Source organism: Hyperoodon ampullatus (genome assembly GCF_949752795.1).
Source record: "Hyperoodon ampullatus genome assembly, chromosome: 4".
In the NCBI taxonomy this organism is placed as follows: Eukaryota; Metazoa; Chordata; class Mammalia; order Artiodactyla; family Ziphiidae; genus Hyperoodon; species Hyperoodon ampullatus.
Window position 1 is genome coordinate 24,590,421 of NC_136917.1, and position 22,583 is coordinate 24,613,003.

At 41.1% G+C, this 22,583-nt stretch overlaps 1 protein-coding gene across 1 annotated transcript; it reads left to right on the forward strand.

The window, feature by feature from the left end:
• Positions 1-479: 479 nt before the first annotated feature.
• Positions 480-10,274, forward strand: THOC3 (THO complex subunit 3; the record flags this gene model as incomplete). The annotated part of the gene is made up of 6 exons (XM_079701838.1): positions 480-746; positions 1,720-1,876; positions 3,288-3,492; positions 6,805-6,966; positions 7,077-7,177; positions 9,815-10,274. The coding sequence occupies 6 exons, from the start codon at positions 480-482 to the stop codon at positions 9,976-9,978; spliced, it is 1,056 nt and encodes a 351-aa protein (XP_079557964.1). The 3' UTR covers positions 9,979-10,274.
• Positions 10,275-22,583: the final 12,309 nt, after the last annotated feature.

Genomic DNA, 22,583 nt, shown 5'->3' on the forward strand with positions numbered 1-22,583 from the left:
CCCTTTACCCGGGACAAGTTCATCAGCTGGTCCTTCTCCAGCAAGAAATTGAGAGCCTTCAGCTCTAAGAGAGGTGGCTGACAGGTGGGGAGCAACCCTAGAAAAAAGGTGTTTCTGACTGACGGCGAACGGAGGTTTAGAAGAATTGCGTTGGCTTATTTCTTCGATTAAACAGGGATACAAATATATATACCAAGTAGTAGGTAAGGGGAAAATAAAGACCCTAAAAACCTCCTAACCGTTATTTGTAAAGGAAACTTAAAGCGGAACCATGACTATTTGAAAAGGCAAAGGCGGGCGCGCGCTGCAGGCTGGGACTTGTAGTCCCTTCTGGGTGGGCCACACTGCGGCTGCGCGGAAGAGTGGGCGCTCTCCCGCGTGCATGCGTGCGGCGGCGGCAGCGGCGGCGGCAGCGGCAGCGACGGCAGGGCTGACTGCAGTTCCGCAGAGTCAGCCCAGCCGGTGTCCGGCAGTTCGGCATGGCGGTCCCCGCGGCGTCCATGGGGCCCTCGGCGCTGGGCCAGAGCGGTCCTGGCTCGATGGCTCCCTGGTGCTCAGTGACCAGCGGCCCGACGCGCTACGTGCTCGGGATGCAGGAGCTGTTCCGCGGCCACAGCAAGACACGCGAGTTCCCGGCGCACAGCGCCAAGGTGCACTCGGTGGCCTGGAGCTGCGATGGGCGTCGCCTGGCCTCGGGGTCCTTCGACAAGACGGCCAGCGTCTTCCTGCTGGAGAAGGACCGGTTGGTGAGCCGCTAGGACCCGGCCCAGGCTAGGGAGAAGGGCTGTGGTAAAGCGAGGTGTGGTGGCAAGGAGAGAACGGGGGTGAGGAGTGTGGAGGTGAGGAGAGGGGAGGAGGGTGAAGGGGTGTGGAGATGAGGGGCGTGTGTGATGCGAGACAGAGGAGTGTGAGGGTGAGGAGGGGGTGAACGGGCTGGGGTGGTAGGGGGTGAAGATGGGGATGCTGGAGAGGAGGACTGGTGGTTAGGGGAGGTGGCGGTGTGTAGGGAGTGTAGTAGTAAGGAGGTGTGAAGATGAACGGGGAGTCGCGGTGCGGGGATAGTGAAGACCGGGGGTGAGGAGGATGGATGGATGGGCGGTGAGGAGGATGGTGGGTGTGTGGGAGAGTGGTGGGAGGAATTGTGTGGTGGTGAGGGGTGGCTAGGGGAAGTGGTGGTGGGCTCACTGTGGTGGTAAGGAGGGCCTCTCTGAAAATGATAGGGCCTCAGTGGCAATGAGCAGGTGGGTTGGGACCCCTTGGTGGCAGAGAACCAGAAAGAAGGAGGAAGGCCAGGGAGAGCAAAAGAGTAAGGGCATTGATGTGGAACCCATCCTCAGAACAGTTCACACTGATTGGGGAAGAAGGGAGGGAGGATATTGGAAAGAGTTTGGGGGAAGAGGCTTGGAAGGATTCGACTCTCTAATTACCCAAACTTTTGTTGGTCACAAGATAGCTCGGTTTAAATAAGGTTAAGAAGTTACATGGGGGGCTTCCCTGGTGGTGCAGTGGTTGGGAGTCCGCCTGCCGATGCAGGGGACGCGGGTTCGTGCCCCAGTCCGGGAGGATCCCGCATGCCGCCGAGCGGCTGGGCCCGTGAGCCATGGCCGCTGGGCCTGCGGATCCGGAGCCTGTGCGTACCGCAAAAAAAAAAAAAAAAAGAAGTTACATGGGGAGGCAGGTACATATGGGTGAAGTGACATCTGTATTCTGTTCTTTCAGGTCAAAGAAAACAATTATCGGGGACATGGGGATAGTGTGGACCAGCTTTGTTGGCATCCAAGTAATCCTGATCTCTTTGTCACTGCATCTGGAGACAAAACCATTCGCATCTGGGATGTGAGGACTACAAAATGCATTGCCACTGTGAACACTAAAGGTGACTATTCAGAGAGTGGGCAGTAGGAAGATAAGCTACTTATAGTCATTCAACAAGCATTTTTCAAGTATCTTCTCTGTGCAAGACCCTGTAGGTATGGGACATCCTGAGCTGAATAAGACAGTTTCCAGCTCCAAGGATCTTAGGGTTTAGTGCAAGGAGAGAGACATATGTATAAAAAAAACACTAATGTAATATGACGTGGTCATCCTATAACGGAGAGGTCTACAAACTGGATACCCAGAATGGAAATGCTTAAGTCTGCCTGGGGGAGATAGGGAAGGCCTCACAGAATTTGAGCAAACTCTTAGGGTAGCCATATAGATTTAGTGGTCAGGGTGCATTGGGTGGGCAGCTCTAGCAGGGAACAGCATGTGCAAAGGAATGGAGAATTTGGGAAACTGCTGATAGGCTAGAATGGCTGATCTTGGAATAAATGGCTTTGATGGTCTGGGAGAAAATGACCTGGAAGTTATGCAGTACATTTACAGACTGTTCTTCACCACGTATTACCTTATAAACCTTGAGGCCCTTTATTAAATTTTATTGACTAAGATGTTATTGATTATAAGATGCATCAGTATTTTATGGACCATTAGGAAAGAAAATAAAGTTTTATTTATCATATAGTCATGATACACCGAAAATTTTGAGATGTATCCTCATGCATTCTAAGATACATTATAGGTAATAAAGTGTGAAAAAATATGCATCTTAGAATCAGTAAAGTTGATGAAATTTTTAATTGATGTATTCAATGTGGGCTACTGGACTTTGTTGGCAAGATGTGTACCTGGAGGTGGAATGATGTGGTTTCCCCAACTAGACAACTGGTGATATGTGAGTGATTTAGGTGGTATATGGATGAACATTAAAAACTGATTGTGTATATATTTTAATGCCTACTAGAAAAAAAACTAGCCCATAGAATTTATTGCTAAAGTGAAGCTATTTAAGTAAAAATTTGGGGGGTCAATTTTAATAAAAATCTTGAATGAAGAAAAGTATAGCTGTTACATGGATAGTACAAAAATTGTGAAAATGGCATGTGAATGACTGGAGTTTGGGAAGTGCTGGTGTAAGAGAGTTAGAGGCTTTGGTGTCAAGTCTGGGTTTAGATCTTGGCTCTGTTACTTCACAGCTTTGACACTTTGGCTCATTTCTCTTCCATTTTTTCATCTGTAAAATGGGGGTAAAAAGTGTCCCTTAAAGAAACGTGAGAACTAAAGGGGGAAATTTGTAGATGAATGTGCTGGACTCCCAGTTGATCTGTAAGTGGTAGTTCCCTTCTGTTGACGAGGACCTTAGTGAATGAGCTCTGGCGATAGCTCTAGTTTTTCTATGATAACAAAATAAACTTCTGGAGGATTATGGGCTAACATTATCTTGCTGATTATATGTGGGTTCCCAGGGGAGAACATCAATATCTGCTGGAGTCCCGATGGACAGACCATTGCTGTAGGCAACAAGGATGATGTGGTGACGTTCATTGATGCCAAGACACACCGTTCCAAAGCGGAGGAGCAGTTCAAGTTTGAGGTCAATGAAATCTCCTGGAACAATGACAATAACATGTTCTTCCTGACAAATGGCAATGGTTGTATCAACATACTCAGGTGAGGGGGTTCTAGCTGAAGGGACTGTCATATCTTTGCACTGGGTGCTGTGGTGGATACCAAGGTGAATTAGATGTGAGTCTATTCTGAAGGACCCAAAAGGACTAATACAGTTGACCTTTGAACAACACGGATTTGAACTGCTCAGGTCCACTTATATGTGGATTTTTTCAAGAGCAAATATTACAGTCCCACCTGATCCGGGGTTGGTTGAATCTGGGATGTGGAACCTTGGATACAGAGGAACCGTGGATATGGAGGACCAACTAAGTTATATGTAGATTTTTGACTGTGCAGAGAATTGGCACCCCTAATCTTCTTGTTCAAGGTTCAACTGTAGTAATAAAGAATTCTAACCTCTCTTGAGCACCTTTGAACTAGGCACCTTATATTTTACTGAGTCCTCAGAGAAATCCTAGGGAGTCGATGGTGTGCTTCCCATTTCACAGAGGAGGATCAGGGACTCAGAGTCACTAGTCAGCTGGTGAGCACTAGAACTGGATGCACTTGGAATTATAGCTAATTCATACCCTTAAAGTCTCAAATATCACTTCCTCTCCAGGGGAGCCATCTTTGTCCCCAAGGTTAGAAACTTATTTTGTGTACTTCCTGTTGGAAGCATTTCTCATTCTACATTATAATTGCATGTTTACTTCTCTGTATCTTCCATTAGACTGTAAACTCCATGAAGGTAGGGACTGTATTTAACTTGTTTACTGTTAAATCCCTAGTGCCTAGCCCAGTATCTGCTACACAAAATTAGGATCTCAGTGAATATTCTCTAAATGAATGAAACTGTGGAATTGAAATTGAGGTCTGTCTGATTCTGTTCTTTCTGTTATCTTGGGTGAGCAATGCAAGGCAGAGTGAAATAGGCTCTGTGTGAGAGGCTGGGAGTTTGCTGTAGAATCCCAAGGAAAGAAACTTAGATTGATTGTGGCAGTTGGGGGTTGAAGGAGGCAGCTTCTGAGCTTGACCTTGAAAGATTAGTTGAATTTTAAGAATCAGCAAAAGGGAACTGCACAATGGACAAAACAAGTGAGAATTAGCATGATTTATTTAGAGAGTAGTTGGTAGATCAGGGTTGCTGGGAGTGGTGGCAGATAAGGTGTCTGAAGAGAGATGTCCTGAAACGGGAAGATAAAGCTGAAGTATAATTTGAGACCAGGTTATTTGGGTCTGGAATTCTATGCATAGCAATTTGAACTTTATTCTGTAGGCAATGGTTTTTTTTAAGCTTTTTTATTAGAAAATAAAACAGATATAGAAAACCACGAAATATAAATGTATAGCTTAATGAACTAGTATATGCTTCACACCTGTGTAACCCCACCAGGTCAAGAAATAGTACTTTGCTGGCCACCTCAGAAGTCTTGCCATGGGCTTTGTCCTTCCTAATCAAAACTCCCTCCCCCAAAAACACTGTGTTGATTTTTATAATATTTCTTTGTAGTTTTAGCTACCAAGTGTGCATCTCTAGATACTCTAATTTTGCCCACTTAAAAAAGTTTGATATGCCTTTTAAGTCAGCTAAACTACAGAGTCCCTCTCCATCCCTTTCTTTTACTTAGAACTTAGCTGTTGAAAAGCAGGCTGTTAACCTGTGGAGCTTGTCCCAGTCTGGATTTTGCTGATTCCAAATGCTTGCTTATTTGTTGGAATTTAAGAGACATTTCCTCTAATCTGTTTGGTTACCCAGGAATATAGTTCATTTAGAGAAGGCAGGATAAATGGTTGATTCTTTCCCTTTGTCATTAGGTAATGAATTAGTTCTCTATCACCTCCAAAGATGATCAGCTAGGGTTTTTTAAATAAAAAAGAATCATTATGGACTCATGGATTTAAGCATGGTAGAAGTGTTTCAGTCTATCGTAATCATTATCCTTATTGAAGCTCAAATTATCTTATTTTTGGCAAATGGGATCCTCTTCAAGTTGGTTCCTGAGTCAGTTTTTTTTTTGACATAATCCTATTAGTCTTCAGTTTCTTGCTCTCTGGTATGACAAGATATGCCAGGTTCATCTTGTGTTTTTCCTGCCTCAAATCTTTAATCAGAAAATTCTCTGAGAATTCCTGGATTCTTTTACTAGAAAATAATATTGGAGCTAGGAATGTCCATATTGTTGGGTTGACTCTTTCTAGACCTTTCCAGTGGACAGAGCTAAGAAGTATATGTATTGTATATACCTTAAAGATAAAATACTTTGTGAATTCATACTGATAACTTCAGTTAAAATCTCTTTCCTTCCAAACTGAGTGTTCTGGTTCTCAGAGATGCAGGGGATTATAGAATTTGAATATCCCATGGTTGCTTATTACCTTCATCCCTTGTTACACATAGAGATATTTCAGAGTAACAATACCACCACCACCACCACCAATATGATTGCTTAAAATAGTAAATTTTGCTTTTTGAATATGCTTTCCTCATTCTTCCTCCATTAAAAAAATAGTTAATACTATGTATTGTCAGATTATACAGCTATTACATATTATACCTTAAACATACATAATTTCCACAAGAAACTACATATTTAATGCTCATTACCAGCCTGGTAAGTCTGGTACATCTCTAGTCACTGATTGTCAAAACTCACTTTCCAGTTTTGATTCCTCAGGAAGAGTTCAGGGGAACAAGATTCCCTGAGTTCATCCTTATTATAGCTTATATACTTCTAAAACTTTAAGATACTTTATGGGGCTTCCCTGGTGGTGCAGTGGTTGAGAGTCCGCCTGCCGATGCAGGGGACGCAGGTTCGTGCCCCGGTCCGGGAAGATCCCACATGCGGCGGAGCGGCTGGGCCCGTGAGCCATGGCCGCTGAGCCTGCGCGTCCGGAGCCTGTGCTCCGCAGCGGGAGAGGCCACAACAGTGAGAGGCCCGCGTACCGCAAAGAAAAAAAAAAAAAGATACTTTATTATATTGTGCTTATTATTTGAACTTTTTATAATTAATCGTTTTGCTAGATATAAAAATTTCAATTCATATATTCTTGCTGGTGTATCTTAAGTATGTTACTCCATTTTCTTTTCGCATAAAGTGTTACTGTCAAAAAGTCTGATGACAATCTAAAGTCCAGTAATTTTACTACCATACGTCTTCATGTTGGTTAGTCTGGGTTCATATTCTCAGGTATGTGGTGTTTCAGTATATTGTTTGACATCTTTTTATTTCAGGAAAGTTGTTTTGAAATTCCAGTCTTTGATATTTGTTCTGTTGTCTTACTTCCATTTTCTTCTTAGTGTCTCCTCTTACCGTCTTAGTACCACGGTCCTCTTCCCCCAGTTTGATTGCTATCTGTCTTGTTTCTCAGCTACCCAGAGCTGAAGCCTGTGCAGTCTATCAATGCTCATCCATCCAACTGCATCTGTATCAAGTTTGACCCCATGGGGAAGTATTTTGCTACAGGAAGCGCAGATGCTTTGGTCAGCCTCTGGGATGTAGATGAGTTAGTGTGTGTTCGGTGCTTTTCCAGGTAAGCAACTCTGCCAGCACTTTCCTTGTTGGATAAATTCGTTTTATGTCATGTTGGGTGAAACGGGGCCCTCCTCTCACTGGGTTATTTTAATGTCTCCTCTGTTATAGGCTGGATTGGCCTGTGAGGACCCTCAGTTTTAGCCATGATGGGAAAATGCTGGCATCGGCATCAGAAGATCATTTCATCGACATTGCTGAAGTAGAGACAGGTAACTATACCCTCACTACCTTAATGAGACTCCTCTGTCTTTCATTTCTGGCCATCAGGACTTCTCCTGTCATGTGTTTTCAACTCTGCTCATTACTACTTTGCCAGCATTAGCATAAATGGGTATTAGCATAAATGCCAGCATTAGCACAGACTCCTTAAGGCAAGTTTGTTTATTATGACTATTGTAGTCAGGTAATGGAGGGAGCAAAGAGTTAGGAAAGAAAGGGGCAGGTCTGAAAGAGTGATTAAAGAAAATATTTTGCATTTTATTCAGTTTTAATTCTTCCATTATAACAAAATTTTTAAAATACAGAAAGGGAGAAAAATGAATCAATAAATGGATGGATGGATGATTGAATGAATGATCCCACCATTTAAATACAACCTCTTTTAGCATTGCGGGATATTTCTATCTTTTGCCTGTATGTGGACTTAAAAAATACATATATACATTTTATAATTTAAGAAATTATTAAAATAGATGTGATTTGTTTTAAAAAGCAACAAAACAGAACTTGAAAATAGAAAAATGAGAGGTGAGTATTCATTTTACAAAAGAATTTCTCCAGATTTATTTTTTAACGTAGCTTTATTGTTTTGGGAAATACATGATACTTTATTAAAAGAATTCAAACTATATAGAAAACTTCAAAGGAAGTAAAAGGCTTGACATTCCACGATTTCAAGAGTGCCACTCTTGATAGCGTTTTGGTGAGCACTGTCCAGCCGTCCAGACATGCAGCTCCTTCCTGTCCTCTCGTGTTCATGTGATGCAGGCATGCTCTCCCGCTGCTCCGGGGCCCTCCCTCCTCACCTGCAGGATCTTACAGCTTCTGACATGGCGATGGCTGTTGAGCTCTACTGCTGTTTTTAATGGGGTTTAGAATTCCATTGGCTATACCAGTATAGACCTAAGCTGCCCCACTCTTAGATGGCTTCTGGTCTTTACACCATTATAAATGATTCTTTGATGAGTATCATTTTACTTATGTAGTCATCCTTTTGGGTAAAATTGGGATTGCTGAGTCCAAACTGCTCACATCTTGTCAGGAACCAAACTTCCTTACAGAAGGGCTATTGCAGTGTTTACTCTCAGCAGCAATGCATGCACAGAGTTAAAGGCCGAAAGGGAAATGGAAGGGGAGTAGCAGCCTCCGACACCATTTTTTATGTCTGTGTAACACAGAAATTTGCTCAGACATGTGGCTATAGATTGCCAGATCCTAGCATTATGAAGAGCGTTTAACTGTCCCTGAAATAGATTACTTAAAAAAAAAAACAAGGGCTTCCCTGGTGGCGCAGTGGTTGAGAGTCCGCCTGCCGATGCAGGGGACACAGGTTCGTGCCCCGGTCCGGGAAGATCCCGCATGCCGCGGAGCGGTGGGCCCGTGAGCCATGGCCGCTGAGCCTGCGCGTCCGGAGCCTGTGCTCCGCAACGGGAGAGGCCACAGCAGTGAGAGGCCCACGTACCACAAAAAAAAAAAAAAAAAAAAAAAAAAACTATATACAAAGCAGAAACAGACTCACAGACATAGAAAACAAACTTATGGTTTACTAAAGGGGAAAGGGAGTGGGGGGAGGGATAAATTAGGAGTATGGGATTAACAGATACAAACTATGTAAAATAAATAAGCAACCAGGATTCACTGTATACTGCAGGGAACTATATTCAATATCTTGTAATAACCTGTAATGGAAAGTGATCTGAAGAAAAAAGAAAAAAAACAAATCAAAACTAAATCACTTTGCTGTACATGCTCTACAAATGAAACTAACACAGTATTGTAAATCAACTATACTTCAATAAAAAAATCTTCTTTATACACATACACACATATACGTATATATGCATATGTGTGTGTGTATATATATACATATATATATACATATATATATAAACAGCTTTATTCAAATACAATTCACATACCATATAGTTGACCAGTTTGAAGTGTATAATTCAGTGTATCATGCATTTTTAAATCAGCACCACACTGTGAACATTTTACTACATTAATCTTAACTCTAAGGTTGAAAAAAAGTTAAGCAGGACTAAAAAAAAATGGCTTGGAAAAATTGTTTAATTTCCACAAGTAGGAAGAAAAAATTTTTGGAAAAAGAAATCTATTTGCAAGTCATTGTGGTTTAGTAGAAAGATCTGTGGCTTTGGAAACAGTCTGACTTCCTGTGCTGACTCTGCTGTTTCCCTTTTTTTTTCCCCTGCTGCTTCTTTGAGGTGTGACTTAACTGTTCAGTCACCTGTTTCTTTATAAAATGGGGTATAAAATCATACTTGCCTTGCTGGATTGTCATTATACTTTATTAAGATAAAGTATAATCCATCTGATTCATAAGGGGTGCTCAACAAACAGCTGCTGTTGCTGTTTTTTCAGGAAGGGTAGAATCGGGTTCGGAGCACAGGCTCTTAAGTTAACTGGCCTGCGTTCACATCCTGCTCTGCCACCCACTGCCTCGTAACCCGTCTGCACCTCAGTGTTCTCTGCAAAATGGGGTAGTAATTGTACTTATCCTCTAGGGTTATTAAGCAGATTAAATGATTTAATGTAGGTAAGTACTTAATGAGTATGGTCTCTTATTATTAATGTATTGATTGGTTTCTCAATATTGATTTTTATAGGAGACAAGCTGTGGGAGGTACAGTGTGAGTCCCCCACCTTCACCGTGGCTTGGCACCCCAAAAGGCCTCTGCTGGCATTTGCCTGTGATGACAAAGATGGCAAATATGACAGCAGTCGGGAAGCTGGAACTGTGAAACTTTTTGGGCTTCCTAATGATTCCTGATAGGGGGACCTGATGTATGGAGAAGGCCCAGGCAGAGGCTTCCATTGTATAGTTAGCTTGGTCTGTTCTCTTGGAGTTGGTGGGCACCTAAAGTATTTATAAATTGGTATAAATTGTACAAGTCTTTTGTCCGGCTGCCCATTCCAGTTTCCTTCGTATTTGTTATGGTAGCTGTTCCCGTTCCTTGCCCCCTGCAGGAGTGCTCTGAAGTGATGACACCAGCATACCTTGTCCTGTGGGGACCTCCCGTCTTTCTGCTTTTGGGGATATGGTGGACTTTGTTAGGTTTGCTTCTGCTTGCCACCTAGTTTGAAGGGGTGGGTGAGGAAGGGTGAGACGGGGATGGAGATTTTTTTATAATAAAAAATAAATACATTTACTGTTGAGAATTGAGCATTTAAAAAAACTAATTATGGGACTTCTAGGACTTTAAAAATTATGGTAACATTATCATTATTATTTTCTTATGTTTTTTTAAATTTAATTTTATTTTTTTATACAGCAGGTTCTTATTAGTTATCCATTTTATACATATTAGTGTATACATGTCAATCCCAATCTCCCAATTCATCACAAGACCACCCCCTGCCACTTTCCCCCCTTGGTGTCCATATGTTTGTTCTCTACATCTTTGTCTCAATTTCTGCCCTACAAACCGGTTCATCTGTACCATTTTTCTAGGTTCCACATATATGCGTTAATATACAATATTTGTTTTTCTCTGACTTACTTCACTCTGTATGACAGTCTCTACATCCATCCACGTCTCTACAAATAACCCAATTTCATTCCTTTCTATGGCTGAGTAATATTCCATTGTATATATGTACCACATCTTCTTTATCCATTCGTCTTGTCAATGGGCATTTAGGTTGCTTCCATGTCCTGGCTATTGTAAATAGTGCTGCAATGAACATTGGGGTGCATGTGTCTTTTTGAATTATGGTTTTCTCTGGGTATATGCCCAGTAGTGGGATTACTGGGTTGTATGGTAGTTCTATTTTTAGTTTTTTAAGGAACCTCCATACTGTTCTCCACAGTGGCTGTATCAATTTACATTCCCACCAACAGTACAAAAGGGTTCCCTTTTCTCCACACCCTCTCCAGCATTTGTTGTTTGTAGATTTTCGGATGATGCCCATTCTAACTGGTGTGAGGTGATACCTCATTGTAGTTTTGATTTGCATTTCTCCAGTAATTAGTGATGTTGAGCAGCTTTTCATGTGCCTCTTGGCCATCTGTATGTCTTCTTTGGAGAAATATCTATTTAGGTCTTCGGCCCATTTTTCGATAGGTTTGTTTGTTTTTTTAATATTGAGCTGCATGAGCTGTTTATATATTTTGGAGATTAATCATTTGTCCGTTGATTCGTTTGCAAATATTTTCTCCCATTCTAAGGGTTGTCTTTTCATCTTGTTTGTAGTTTCCTTTGCTTTGCAAAAGCTTTGAAGTTTCATTAGGTCCCATTTGTTTATTTTTGTTTTTATTTCCATTACTCTAGGAGGTGGATCAAAAAAGACCTTGCTGTGATTTACGTCAAAAAGTCTTCTTCCTATGTTTTCCTCTAAGAGTTTTATAGTGTCTGGTCTTACATTTAGGTCTCGAATCCATTTTGAGTTTATTTTTGTGTATGGTGTTAGGGAATGTTCTAAATTCATTCTTTTACATGTAGCTGTCCAGTTTTCCCAGCACCACTTATTGAAGAGACTGTCTTTTCTCCATTGTATATCCTTGCCTCCTTTGTCATAGATTAGTTGACCATAGGTGCGTGGGTTTATCACTGCTTTCTATCCTGTTCCATTGAGCTATACTTCTGTTTCTGTGCCACTACCATATTGTCTTTATTACTGTAGCTTTGTAGTGTAGTCTGAAGTCAGGGAGTCTGATTCCTCCAGCTCCGTTATTTTCCCTCAAGACCGCTTTAGCTATTCGGGGTCTTTTGTGTCTCCATACAAATTTTAAGATTTTTTTGTTCTAGTTCCGTAAAAAATGCCATTGGTAATTTGATAGGGATTGCATTGAATCTGTATATTGCTTTGGGTAGTATAGTCATTTTCACAATATTGATTCTTCCCATCCAAGACCATGGTATATCTCTCCATCTGTTGGTATGATCTTTAATTTCTTTCATCAGTGTCTTACAGGTTTCTGCATGCAGATCTTTTTTCTCCTTAGGTAGGTTTATTCCTAGGTATTTTATTCTTTTTGCTGCAATGGTGAATGGGAGTGTTTCCTTAATTTCTCTTTCAGATTTTTCATCATTAGTGTATAACAATGCAAGAGATGTCTGTGCATTAATTTGTATCCTGCAAATTTACCAGATTCATTGATTAGCTCTAGTAGTTTTCTGGTGGCATCTTTAGGATTCTCTATGTATAGTATCATGTCATCTGCAAACAGTGACAGTTGTTTTACTTCTTCTTTTCCAATTTGTATTCCTTTTCTTTTTTTGAATTTTATTTTATTTATTTTCTTATACAGCAGGTTCTTATTAGTGATCAATTTTATACACATCAGTGTATGCATGTCAATCCCAATCACCCAATTCATCACACCACCACCCCCACCACCCTGCAAATTTGTATTCCTTTTATTTATTTTTTTTTTCTCTGACTGCCATTGCTAGGACTTCCAAAACTATGTTGAATAAAAGTGGTGAGTGGACATCCTTGTCTTGTTCCTGATCTTAGTTTTTCTCCATGGAGAATGATGTTTGCTATGGGTTTGTTGTATGTGGCCTTTATTATATTGAGGTAGGTTCCCTCTAAGCCCACTTTCTGGAGAGTTTTTATCATAGATGGGTGTTGAATTTTGTCAAAAGCTTTTTCTGCATCAATTGAGATGATCATATGGTTTTTCTTCTTCAGTTTGTTAATATGGTGTATCGCATTGATTGATTTGCATATATTGAAGAATCCTTGCATCCCTGGGATAAATCCCACTTGATCATGGTGTATGATCCTTTTAATGTCTTGTTGGATTCTATTTGCTAGTATTTTGTTGTGGATTTTTGCATCTATATTCATCAGTGATATTGGTCTGTAATTTTCTTTTTCTGTAGTATCTTTGTCTGGTTTTGGTATCAGGGTGATGGTGGCCTCATAGAATGAGTTTGGGAGTGTTCTTTCCTCTGCAATTTTTTGGAAGAGTTTGAGAAGGATGGGTGTTAGCTCTTCTCTAAATGTTTGATAGAATTCATCTGTGAAGCCATCTGGTCCTGGACTTTTGTTTGTTGGAAGATTTTTAATCACAGTTTCAATTTCATTGCTTGTGCTTGATCTGTTCATATTTTCTATTCCTGGTTCAGTCTTGGAAGGTTATACCTTTTTAAGAATTTGTCCATTTCTTCCAGGTTGTCCATTTTATTGGCATAGAGTTGCTTGTAGTAGTCTCTTAGGATGCTTTGTATTTCTGCCGTGTCTGTTGTAACTTCTCCTTTTTCATTTCTAACTTCAATGATTTGAGTCTTCGCCCTCTTTTTCTTGATGAGTCTGGCTAATGGTTTATCAATTTTGTTTATTTTCTCAAAGAACCAGCTTTAATTTTATTGACCTTTACTATTGTTTTCTTTGTTTCTATTTCATTTATTTCTGCTCTGATCTTTATGATTTCTTCCTTCTACTAAGTTTGGGCTTTGTTTGTTCTTCTCTAGTTCTTTTAGGTGTAAAGTTAGATTGTTTATTTGAGGTGTTTGTTGTTTCTTGAGGTAGGATTGTATAGCTATAAACTTCCCTCTTGGAACTGCTTTTGCTGCATCCCATAGGTTTTGGATCATCGTGTTTTCATTGTCATTTGTCTCTAGGTATTTTTTTGATTTCCTCTTTGATTTCTTCAGTGATCTCTTAGCTATTTAGTAACGTATTGTTTAGCCTCCATGTGTTTGTGTTTTTTACTTTTTTTCCCTGTAATTGACTTCTAATCTCATAGCATTGTGGTCAGAAAAGAGGCTTGATATGATTTCAGTTTTCTTAAATTTACTGAGGCTTGATTTGTGACCCAAGATGTGATCTATCCTGGAGAATGTTCCGTGCGCACTTGAGAAGAAAGTGTAATCTGCTGTTTTTGGATGGAATGTCCTATAAATATTCAATTAAATCTATCTGGTCTATTGTGTCATTTAAAGCTTCTGTTTCCTTATTTATTTTCATTTTGGATGATCTGTCCATTGGTGTAAGTGAGGTGTTAAAGTCCCCCACTATTATTGTCTTACTGTCGATTTCCTCTTTTATAGCTGTTAGCAGTTGCCTTATGTATTGAGGTGCTCCTATGCTGGGTACATATATTAATAATTGTTTTATATTCTTCTTGGATTGATCCCTTGTTCATTATGTAGTGTCCTTCCTTGTCTCTTGTAACATTCTTTATTTTAAAGTCTATTTTATCTGATATGAGTATTGCTACTCCAGCTTTCTTTTGATTTCCATTTGCATGGAATATCTTTTTCCATCCCCTCACTTTCAGTCTGTATGTGTCCCTAGGTCTGAAGTGGGTCTCTTTTAGACAGCATATAGATGGGTCTTGTTTTTGTATCCATTCAGCGAGCCTGTGTCTTTTGGTTGGAGCATTTAATCCATTCACGTTTAAGGTAATTATCAATATGTATGTTCCTATGACCATTTTCTTAATTGTTTTGGGTTTGTTTTTGTAGGTCCTTTTCGTCTCTTATGTTTCCTGCCTAGAGAAGTTCCTTTAGCATTTGTTGTAAAGCTGGTTTGGTGGTGCTGAGTTGTCTTAGCTTTTGCTTGTCTGTAAAGCTTTTGATTTCTCCATCGAATCTGAATGAGATCCTTGCTGGGTAGAGTAATCTTGGATGTAGTTTCTTCCCTTTCGTCACTTTAAATATGTCATGCCACTCCCTTCTGGCTTGTAGAGTTTCTGCTGAGAAATCAGCTGTTAACCTTATGGGAGTTCCCTTGTATGTTATTTGTCATTTTTCCCTTGCTGCTTTCAATAATTTTTCTTTGTCTTTAATTTTTGTCAATTTGATTACTATGCATCTCGGCATGTTCCTCCTTGGGTTTATCCTGTATGGGACTCTTTGCTCTTTCTGGACTTGGGTGGCTATTTCCTTTCCCATGTTAGGGAAGTTTTCGACTATAATCTCTTCAAATATTGTCTCGGATCCTTTATCTCTTCTCCTTCTGGGACCCCTATAATGCAAATGTTGTTGCATTTAATATTGTCCCAGAGGTCTCTTAGGGTATCTTCATTTCTTTTCATTCTTTTTTCTTTATTCTGTTCCATAGCAGTGAATTCCACCATTCTGTCTTCCAGATCACTTATCCGTTCTTCTGCCTCAGTTATTCTGCTATTGATTCCTTCTAGTATATTTTTCATTTCAGTTATTGTATTGTTCATCTCTGTTTGTTTGTTCTTTAATTCTTCTAGGTCTTTGTTAACCATTTCTGGCAATTCTCAGTCTTAGCCTCCATTCTTTTTCTGAGGTCCTAGATCATCTTCACTATCATTATTCTGAGTTCTTTTTCTGGAGGGTTGCCTATCTCCACTTCATTTAGTTGTTTTTCTGGAGTTTTCTTTTGTTCCTTCATCTGGTACATAGCCCTCTGCCTTTTCATATTGTCTTATCTTTCTGTGAATGTGGTTTTTGTTCCACAGGCTGCATGATTGTAGTTCTTCTTCTGCTGTTTCCCCTGTGGTGGATTTTCTTATGTTATTATAGGGAGGTGTTGTAGTTCTACCTTTAAAAAAAAATTTGAGATAGAATTTAAAGGTTGTAATTCTATCATTTAATGTCCTAATCAAGAACTCTGTGAAATGCAGCATGAAATGCATGGACAGTAGCACTTTGATGACTCTTAAGTCATCAGTTGTTTATGTTACATGTGCCTGGCCTCATTCTACAAAGATTTGTACATCACAACTTTATAATAAACATTGATAAAAGTAGTAAAATATAAATAAATACAAAATCAGGATAGGACATATAAATTAGAATAGGAAGTCAAGACGGGGAATTAAAATAGAAATATGCAAAGAATAAGGACCTAATTGAATGACTGAACTGAAATTCTGGCTCTGTACTCCCTGGTGGCTAAGTGGAGAAGGGGCTAAGTCAGGTAATTCTTATTAAAATAAGTACATGGCAGCTCCTCAGGGAAGGCAAAGCTTTTATTAGCTCTGACCTCCAAAAGAAACGGCTCATATAGGGGGCTGTTACCTGTGAGCAATATCCTAATTTCATTGTATTTCGGCATTAAAAAGGAAAAACCAAATCAGAATATACCTCAGTAAGTGATGTTTATAGAAAATTTTGGAAAAAGCAGTTAAGCAAAACGAGCTCATATTCCTAACACCAGGAGATAATCATTTCTGTGCTAATAAGCATTTTTATGTATCTCTAGGAATTTTCCTGTGCTCTTATTTTTATATAAAAACATGTTTATCTTTATAAAAGTCTTGAAGGGTAGACAAATCAAGTATGACAAGATAGGGACTTCCCTGGCAGTCTAGTGGTTAAGACTTCTTCCAATGTAGGGGGTGCGGGTTTGATCCCTGGTCCATGAGCCAAGATCCCACATGCCTCAGGGCCAAAAAACCAAAACATAAAAAAAACAGAAGCAATATTGTAACAAATTCAATAAAGACTTTAAAAATGGTCCACCTCAAAAAAAAAAAAGTATGACAAGATAAAGCATACAAGGTACTCAGCACCATGTCTGGCAGTATGTAAAACACTAACTCAATAGGTGTTTTTAATTATTGGATATTCCCTGTGTGTTTGGTACTATAATGAGCACTTCACTCAATTTTTGTGATAACCTTCTGAGGGTGGGTATTATTACCATTTTACTACCTCAGGGAGTAAAACTCATCGTTACTCATTATATGACCATATTGAGATCTAGGTTTGCTTAAAGGCCCATATGCCTTCAATTGCAATGGCTATTCTATTTCCATTTGCCCTTCCCATTTTACAGATGAGTAAACCTTGGCTCTAAGCAGTTAACTCTTGGCCCAGGTTAGTGAGTGATCGATTGAGCCCCACCAGCAGGTTCAGTAGTGTTTCCTGCAGCCCAAAACAGCCTCTGCTTCCACCTTCCCTGTAGAATGGTCTTTTTAGTTGCAAACCAACTTGCCACCTCATTATGTAAGTTCAGTGTTGTTCATGTCACTGGGAGTAAACTTTAGTGCATTGTTTCTTGTTTTTGCAATTATCTGTCATTCCTGTGGTTGCTGCTGTGTTTCTCTGTGTATCCCCACTTAGCACTGGAACCACGTGCTACAGGTTTGGTCTAGATCCTTGGTATTTGATCAGTTCTCTCTTCCACCCATGTGGATTTTTCCCTCTGGGTTTGTGTAAAGTAATGATCCACTCAACTTACCACTTGTACATGAAAAGATTTGATGCTTTCACCTAGTGGGACACTTGTGGCAACAGGAAGACGCATCACTATGAGGGAAGAACTTCAGCTTATGGCAGACATCACTGACTGTCAAGGCCTAGCTGACATCTCTGTGCCTCGGCTTCAGAGCTGTGGAGGGTCTCAGAAGTCTGGTGCTTCCTGGAAAAATGACATATGGCCCAGGTCTGGGATCCCTATGGTTTGAGTGAATTTTCTAGTTAGAGAAGGAATGCTGCACAGAATCGTATCTGATGATTCGGTGAGTCCAGGCTTGTGATATAATTACTACACTAGCAAGCCAGAAGTGAAGGGTGACGTCAGCTCAGAGCTAGACTTTGGTTGGCAGGGAAAGTCGGATTTGCTGTGCTGATAACCCATTGCTGAGTTGACTAGAATGACAGATCAGGTTAAGATTATGGTGTCTCTTTGCTGAGATCCTGGATTCCGTACAGCATGAGATGCAGGGAAGGATGAAACCTACCAAGTGTTAAGTTTGCGTGAGGTGTATGTGTGTGCCTTGAGGGTTGTTCCCTCCACCCTAATATGTTAGGGTAAGGCTGTGCAGAAGTGGTGGGTTGTGTGATGGGCTGTGTGTGTGTGGGTGGAATGGGGAGGTTCCTGGCAGAGTGTTGGGAGGCTAGAGCAGGGAGTCCTGGTTAGACCCAAAGAGCAAGCGAAGGCAGGAATAGGCTGTGCTTTCCATGTTCAGGAGATTGAGCTCTGGAGTACCAGAGGGTGGGTCAGGAAGAGGCTGATTCTAGGAGTTCCCAGAGTAGTGTGTGTGTGTGTGTGTGTGTGTGTGTGTGTGTGAAATGGGCTGGTTGGGGTGTGATATGTGGGGGGGGCTTAGTTGAGAAAGACCAGGAATGGCTTCCTGGTCATTCCCCTTACACCCTTAAGCCCTTTTCTCTTCAGAGGTGTTTGTTTTCTACTCTCCAACGATTTTAGTCGCGAAAGGGACCCTGAAATGAGGTGAGAACAAAAGCTAGTTTAAGGTTGTACATGTATGAAAAACGCCAGGAAAGACACCCCAGAAATTGTCCCAGCGGTAACATCTGTCAAGGTTAATTAGGTACTGGTGGACTTTGTTACAACAAAAGTGTATCACATGTATAATTTTCATGGGCATGTAGTTTACTTTCACTCAGGACAGGGATGTGGGTGAGGCAAGCAGGGTGAGTACAGTGCAAAATTTAAGGAGACACCGACTCCCAGCGTCTGGCTGGTTCAGAGCCGCATGTAAACACCCCCGTGAGGGAGCGCCTCCTTCACTTAGCGCCCTACCCACCCTGCCTGCCTCACCCCATCCTGGCTCTGCTTGCCTTGTTAATCACAGTTCTGAATCTCATTGAAATTCAAACTGGGATGCTATCTGCCACACACACTGTATACAGAGTACACTGCCATTCTGAAAGCACTTTTGTATATGTATTTCACTGTCTCTTCATGACAATCTCAGAGGAAAATAAGACTAGTATTATAATTCCCATTCTACAGATGCAGACCAGAAAGGTTAAAAGACCTGTCCAAGATCACACTGCTAAGTGACAGCAAACTCAGTTCAGCTGATTCTAATGATTACCATCCCCAAGTATTTCCATGATACCACCCACATACAATACAAAGCAAACAAAATTATCACTCATACCTATCAGGAAAACAATGAATCTCTGAGGTGAACCTAGCCCAGATATTCATGCCTCCCATCAAATAAGGCCCGGCAGTTCCCATCTGCCCCCTTGGAAACCACGGAGGCAAAGCCCACAGAAGATATAAACAGCCTCTAGCCAAGATGGCGCCCCGTTAGGAGCAGCTCCTCTGAATTCTCTATTAGCAGCAGGTTTTCAGGATGAGCAGCAGGCCTTCACGAGGGCCTACAGGCAGGTCCGTGGCTGCTGGCTGGCACCAGGGGTGAGCCATGGGAACTCTGGGAGCTTGGCGGGGGTGTGTGGAGGGGGAGCATCTGCACAGGAGACATGAGCCTAAGAGAATCTCTCAGCATTGGACATCCCAAAAGGGGTACATGCAACTACTGGTGGTCGGCACTTCCGGATTTTCACCTTGAGGTGAGCAGAAAGGAATAACACGGCATCACTAGCCACTAGCCTGGAGCTCAACCAGCCGGCCTGGCAACCTAGAAATTTGCTTAGGGAGTTAATCCGCAGTTAATCCAGACAGACCCTGAACTACCCTGATCATCCAGCTGTGTTTCAGGGCACAGCACGATTCCAACACTGCATGTAATAAAAATGAAGAATACCCCTCCACCTGCTCTCTGCAGATTCATTTTCTTCGGGTCCCACTGGTACTTTCTTTTAAAACTAAGTTTAAAAATAAAGAAATCAGCAAAGCACACTCACTTGCCAATTGTGCTTTTTTTCCTCCCTTCACAAACCTAATTCATACCTGGCAGAATTCACCCTGTTCGTTTACCTGTTCCTCTAAGAATATGAATCCATTTCCCTCTAGTCTGGGTTTTAAGTATATTGTTTAGTCAAGCCTTTACCTCCCTCCTCTGTTAAAAAGAGGCAAACATACAGCAAACTCAAGTTATATATTTGTGAAAACGTTAAGAGGAAACTACCCTAGGATGTTTACACAAGCTGTGTAAAGTGGCTTTAAAGAGGCTCTAGTATTCCAGTATTACCCATACTATATTTGAATTAGTACTTCCCAGAAAAAGGAAACTTTAGAAAAGATCAAATCAGGATCAACTGCACACCTACCTAAGCAGCTGAACAAAATCAATGGAACAATTCTTTGGTCATCGGACTAAAAGATTCAAGATTAACTTTTTCTCCCTTTTATTAAAATATGAAACTCCCTGGTAACCTGAAGTATTATTGGGTCCTGTATCTTGCAAGGATTTATGGGCAATTTATCTAAAAACTGTCAACAGTTACACGAATGGCTGAAATTGCTTGATCTCGTCAGGCAAAGAGTTTTTAAAAACATTAACCTCAGAAACAGAATATATATATATATATATATATATATATATATATATATATATATATATATATATATATATAAATGTATGTATGTCTCGTGCTAAGTACCAGAGTTTTCAATCATGAAATTAAATATTCCTTTGCAAACTCAGCTATATCCAAAAACAGCCAATGATAACCTCTTGCAATACTCAGCATTCTGTGGAGAACTGAGTTTCTAAAGGGCCTTATACTGTCCTGAACGTAATAGGAGATTACTTTAAGGGAGTTTTTCCTTCTGAGGAAAACAGCTCCACACCGTGGACTGCTGAGAAGCCCTGCTGGGCCTGTCTTGTTTAGGAGATGTCTCCATAGTGGGGTCTTCTGTGTTTACACGGCGCTGCTCCTCTTAGTGAGGGTGACCACTACCGAGCACTGTATTAGGCTCTCAGCGTATATACACACACTGCCAACCGGGCACAGCACCGTTACCCTCATTTCTCAGCGGAGGAAACAGGGTTAAAAGTCACTTACCTGAGGTGGTAAAGCTCAGGGAGAAGCGGAGCTGGGATGCAGTCCAAGCAGTGAAACCGCGAGGCCTGTGCTCTCCAAGGCAAATTCCCCCCAACCCTACCCCACTGCCTCTTTTAAAACCTCCTCCTTACCTGGTAAGCAGGCACACCTGAGACCAGTAGTTCCCTGGGGATAAGAATCACCTGGGAAGCTTGTTCGCTCTACCTTCCCAAAGCCCCTACCCTGGAGATTCTGACTCAGGGGTTCCAAGCTGGACCCAGAAATTGTCTTTTTAACCAATGATCCAGGTGATTCTTATCATCAGAGGACTGTGGGAATGGTCTTAGATTAGGGGTGGCCAGGGCCAGGGAGTATTTTTGGCTTTGTGGACCGTTAGGTCTCTGTCACAACTACTCAACGCAAAAGGAGCCAGAGAAAATTCATGAATGAACTGGCCTGGCTGTGGTCCAATAATTTATTTACAAAAACAGGCGGCTGGCTACACTTTGCTGACCCTTCTCTTAGACCATTCATCATACCATTAAAAAAGAGACATTAATGCCTGTTATTTGTCACCTCACTCATGTCTCAATCAGGCAATTGACCCAATGAAAATCTTCCCAACACCATGAAACATCACTCTCATCAAGAGGATAAAGTCAAGGTTGTGTCTTCCCTCCCTCTTTAGGGAGCAGCATTTTTAATGTCAGATGCAGGCTTGTGACATCCTCTGTCACATAGGGGAGGACGTAAGTCAGGCACCAGCAGATAAGCAAAGCTTTCACTTTGGCATTGGTGAGTGCAGTAGGTGGAATTCTAAGACTGCCTCTAGGATGGACATTCCCTGCTGAATACACACCTTCCTCCAATGATCCAATCACACTAATTTAAGTGCTACTTTGCAGGGATTTTGCAGATGCAATTAAGGTCCCAAATCAGTTGACCTTAAGATAGGGGAATCACCCTGATGGACCTGATCAAATCAAGGGAGCCCTTTAAACCTGAGTCTGGAATTCAGCGGTAGAGAAGTCAGAATTAAAGGGAGAGGAGGATTCAACATGGAAGAAGAGTCTCCGTTCCTGGAGTTAGAGATGGAGGGGCCATGTGGCAAGGACGGTGGGTGACCTCTAGGAGCTGAGAGCACCCCTGCTGACTGCCAGCAAGGACAGGTGTGCTCAGTCCTACAACTGAAAGTATCTCCATAATTGGAGATACATAATGTTCACTTCTTATTTGTAATAAGTTTATCCTTAGGAGGATACTTCATAGTGTTTGATCACAGATGAGTTTGGGCATTGCTATCACTCAATAATGTTAAGCATCTGTCAGGTTCTCTCCTACACTATATATTAATTTTTTCTCCGTTAAGTAAATATTTATTGGTGGCCTGTGGGAATAAGATACACCTAGGTCCTCTTTCCTTGGTATATTCACAAAAGCCTCTGAAACTAAATTTCCAAGCCAGGCCATAGTAAGGCCTGGCATAATATGTTTTCATTGTTAAGAGTTTTTTGTGTTTGTGGTTTTCTTTTCTTTTCTTTCTTTTTTTTTTTTTTTTTGAAGCAAGGATAAGATAACTCAGTAGTTGTCCATTGATTAATAAGTCAAAGAAGATATTGATGATGCATGGTATTTTGAATATCCTTTCCACAGAATAGGTAATGGACCGTCCTGAAACTCTGGTGAGATGATTATAATTTTCAGATTTTGGAGTGGCAGAGAAAACCCTATTACACCTTGAATTATCACTAGAAACATGAATTCAGCCAAATAAAAACAGTGCCTCTGCCTACTGAGG